Source organism: Zootoca vivipara, chromosome 2, assembly GCF_963506605.1.
Source record: "Zootoca vivipara chromosome 2, rZooViv1.1, whole genome shotgun sequence".
Taxonomy (NCBI): domain Eukaryota; kingdom Metazoa; phylum Chordata; class Lepidosauria; order Squamata; family Lacertidae; genus Zootoca; species Zootoca vivipara.
In genome coordinates, this window is record NC_083277.1 from 18000203 (window position 1) to 18004791 (window position 4589).

The 4589-nt window shown below is 48.0% G+C and overlaps 1 protein-coding gene across 1 annotated transcript; it reads right to left on the reverse strand.

Annotated features, from left to right (window-relative positions):
• Window positions 1–478: 478 nt before the first annotated feature.
• LOC118080090 (olfactory receptor 2Z1-like) lies at window positions 479–1414 on the reverse strand. Its single transcript, XM_035105021.1, has one exon. It carries the CDS (start codon window positions 1412–1414, stop codon window positions 479–481), a length of 936 nt encoding a protein of 311 aa, XP_034960912.1.
• Window positions 1415–4589: the final 3175 nt, after the last annotated feature.

The window sequence follows — 4589 nt, forward strand, 5'->3', positions numbered from 1 at the left end:
GCCCAACCCCCATATATGGTGGATAACCCGGAAATTACCCAGACCCCCAGGGGGCTGGGAGGATAAACACCCAATGCCTGTGCCAAGGTCTCCCTACACCTGAATCTTAATAAAGTTGTGGCCAATTTTAATACCATAGAACGTCGTCTGGTGTCGTTATTCCGCTCAGGGGCTGCCTGGGGTTTGGGGGGTCTCCGCCTGACCGCACAAAGTATTTTTTTATATATACACAAAGACTGGATGATACCTTTTTTGTAATAAAACCAAGTTCTTTTCCTTTTAAATCATTTGGAACCTTGCCTTCCCCTGTACTTTTACTGCCAGTGGATGGAGACTTGTTTACTAAGCCAGCCTCACGTCCTGGGAGACAGAGGGTCTAAGAGGCAGCTCTGAATACCACTCTTTTTGATCAACTGTTCCTCATTCTCAACCCAGGAACATTACAAACTTATGTGAAATGGTGTTTCAGCTCTAGAAATTATTTATGAGGGGCACACTTCAGGAAGAGTTTCCTTAGGGCTGCTAGAACATCCCTGTTGCGTAGGCTGTATATAAAAGGATTCAGCATTGGAGGGATGATGGTGGTACACATTGAGTAGATCATGGCCCTTTGTGCAGAGTAGGAGGATACTGGGACGGTGTATGTCAGTGCAGCTGCCCCATAGAAGAGCCCCACCACACACAGGTGGGACATGCAAGTCCCTAAGGCCTTGTGTCTTCCTTTGACTGAGCGCATGCCCAGCACTTGCGCAAGGATGGTGATGTAAGAGGCAACAATGGCCGAGATAGGGAGGAGAAGTATCACCACGTCATCAAGATATACCAGTTTTTCAAAGGCTGAGGTGTCAGCGCAGGACAATTTCAGTAAAGCTGGGAAATCACAACCATAGTGCTCAATCACATTTGACCCACAGTAAGGCAGAGACTGGACAAAAATCGCAATGGGCATGATGGAAAGCATTGACAAAGACCAGATCCCAGCCGTCATGATGAGGCAGGTTGTTCTCCGCATGAGGATTGGGTACTGCAAGGGCCTGCAGATGGCCACGTACCTGTCGTAAGACATGGCGGCCAGGACCAGGCATTCTGCGCCTCCCCCGGTCAACGTGAGGAAAATCTGTGCCACACAGCCGCCGAGCGAGATGGTGTTTCTGTGGGCTAAAAAGTTTGCAGACATTTTAGGGACAATAACGAGGATTTGGCCCACATCTATGCAGGCCAGTTGGCTGAGGAAAAAATACATTGGGGCGTGAAGTGAGGAGTCTCTTTGGATCAGGACCAGGAGGAGACCATTTCCCAGCAAAGCAATAATAACCATGAGAAGAATTGCACCAAAGAAGATGTTGGGTGTCCTCAGATGCACGAGGCCCACGAGAAGAAACTCTGTCCATGATGTTGCATTCTCATTTCCCATGATCCCTTTGACCTGAAGACAGAAGGGCAACATTTGTGAAGAAGGAAATAGCCACATCCAACAAGCAAAACAGAAAACCTCCAAGCTTTGGCCAATGCTTTAGCGACATGTCTATTAAAAGAAAAGTTCAAGGAAGTCCATACAATGTTAATTTGACTATTAATGTTTTGTAACAACAAAAAAGAGCATTGGTGCTGTTGGAATTCCACACGTACCAAGACAGGAGATGTGACTCAGGCGGTGTCTATTGACCCAGAGTCCTCCTATGGGTGCAGCTCTGAGGCATATGGCCAAGAAGCTCTGGTCTTTTCAGATTTGGCTTTTAAGCTACGTCACCTCAATCTACTCTGTTCAGTTAAGGAAAACTATATCATTGCATTGAATGTGAGGCATCGCTTTCATCTGGACTCAAAGCCAGTGGTGGGATTGGTAGGGTGCAAAGTAGGGAGACGGAGGGTAGCAGAGCCAGAGTCAATGATAGCCAGAGCCAACTGCAACGAAACTCCAATGCTGTCAATAAATTATGAGATGAAGGGGCAGGGCTGGCCCAACGGCCAGGCTGGGTGGCGCAGGGCGCCAGGGCGCCCGCTCGCCAGGGGGGTGCTGCACAGCTGCGCCCACCCACCACGGAGCTGCACCCCCAGCAGCCGCGCTGTGTGTTGCGCCCGGCCGGCCGCTGGCCCGGCTGTGCAGCTCCGGCCGCGCAGCTCCGCCCGGGAAACGGGGCGGGGTGGGGGCGCCAGAGGATCCGTCGCACCAGGGCGCCAAATATACTTAAGACGGCCCTGCGAAGGGGTCCAGGGGATGGAGCAATCCCCCACTCAACTCCTTTCGCCTTAAAATAAACCCCTCACTACTTCTGGGCTTCTTAGTAATGAAAGTCTAATTCCAGCTTTCGTGGCCTGATCTCATAAAAACTCAAGGGCTACCTACATAAATGAACAACCTCGTGCCTACAGTAAAGCCCCCCCCCCTCAGCTAGGATCCCCACTGTATCAGTTTGCCTCTTCACCTTGGCAAATTTGTGGCACTCTAGGTTTTCACCCTATTGTCCCTTTTGTGTGACTCTAGGGCACAAACTATCCCCCTTTTCCCCGAGGTAAGTTTTGCCCTCTTCTGAGTCTCTACCTCTGTGAGTTTTGATACACTGCTGGAACAACTGAGACGATTCTCCTTGGAACAACAAAGATGGATTTTATTTCCTTGAGAACATAGTTTTGTTTTTTTTCTTAACGATTCATAAGGTTACAAACTTAATTACAGTTGTACACTAACTCTGTCAAACTTTAACTCCAAGTTAACCTAAGCCTAACCTAAACCACCACTAACCTCACTTCACACCCTTCTCCTTCCCTCCTTTGTCCCCACACTCCCCTCTCCCTCTCCAAACGGCTATACCCTCCTCTTTTGAACCGGGAACCCTCCCGCCTCCAAAAGATGCGCTGTCCAGTTAGAGATGGATTAACTCTTTCTAATCCAGGGTGTAATAAATCTTCCATACTAGGGCTAATCCGTTACACCAACTAGTTCTCATTTTGTTCCCATCTCCCTCCTCTCTGGTGAAGTTTGGATTTGATATCCCACTTTATCACTACCCGAAGGATAGTGATAAACATTCTCCTTTCCCTTCCTCCCCCACAACAGACACTCTGTGTGGTGAGTGGGGCTGAGAGACATCAGAGAAGTGTGACTAGCCCAAGGTCACCCAGCAGCTGCATGTGGAGGAGCGGAGACGCGAACCCGGCTCCCCAGATTACGAGTCTACCACTCTTAACCACTACACCACACTGGCTCTCCTGTGTGAGCCTAAGGAGCAGGAAATTGCCACTGGCCTGGAAGAAGTAGCAAAACTGGCAAATGGGGTCTGACTGAGGACTGACTGAGGTTGGCGGGGCAGCCCTCAGGAACCAGCCTCCACTGCCAGCCTACACACTATCATAGCTGCCAAGTTATCCCTTTTTTAAGGGATTTTCCCTTATGCTAAATAGGCTTCCTCGCGAGAAAAGGGAAAACCTGGCAGCTATGCACACTATATATGCATGAAGCTATTGTGCATATACGGTAAATTCTGTGTGGTACCTCTAAGGCTAACCAATTCAGGCTCCACTCCCATCTGGGGATGTTCCACAAGGAATTTAGTGGGGATTACTTCTGAGTAATGTGTGGTTATTGTGACATTACCTGTCACGCTACAAACTGTGACAGCAGGGACTGCTTCTAAACCAAAAGTTAGACACTTTTCGGTTTAGTTAGACACTAAGTACTTATACTGGAAGGACAGATCCTGAAGCTGAGGCACCAATACATTGGCCACCTCATGAGAAGAGAAGACTCCCTGGAAAAGACCCTGATGTTGGGAAAGATGGAGGGCACTAGGAGAAGGAGACGGCAGAGGACAAGATGGTTGGACAGTGTTCTCGAAGCTACGAACATGAGTTTGACCAAGCTGCGGGAGGCAGTGGAAGACAGGAGTGCCTGGCGTGCTATGGTCCATGGGGTCATGAAGAGTCAGACACGACTAAACGACTAAACAACAACAAGTACTTCTACAACAGCAGTGTTTTTGTGACCATGCCTTTGACCACACCTGTGTGACCTTCTCAGTTCCACCTTCTTAACTTCCAGTAACAATAGTTCCCAGGGAGACATTCAAAATGTAGTTTTTGACTAAATAAAATAGTATATTTTTCCTACATGGTGGGAGGAAATGATGTCTTCATTTAGGAAAAGCATCCTAAATATGCTTTAAATATCTGTGAGTGTCTTCAGTGTTTCCTTCAAAGTGTGTGTTTTGTGTGTCTTTAATTTTGTTTGTACTGCTCTTTTTCTCTAGCTTCAGTCCTCATTGTCCCCCTCCAACTCTACAGTTCTATGATTCTATTCATACTCTACGATTCAAGGAGAAAGAATACATGGAATCTCACCATCTCATGAAGTGTGCACTTCATTCCAGTTCTATCATGGGCCAGCCATCCCTCCCCCTTCCACACCCATGAAAAAGCATTTTCCTTGGCACAATCCAGAAAACTAATCCATGCTCCCAAGAAGCAGGTGTCTTTTAATTTCACGACTGCTGTCACCATCTGCAGTGATCAAGGAGCCCAGGAAAGTAAAATCTCTCACTGCAATGACAAACCTAGACAACATCTTAAAAAGCAGAGACCTCACCTTGCCA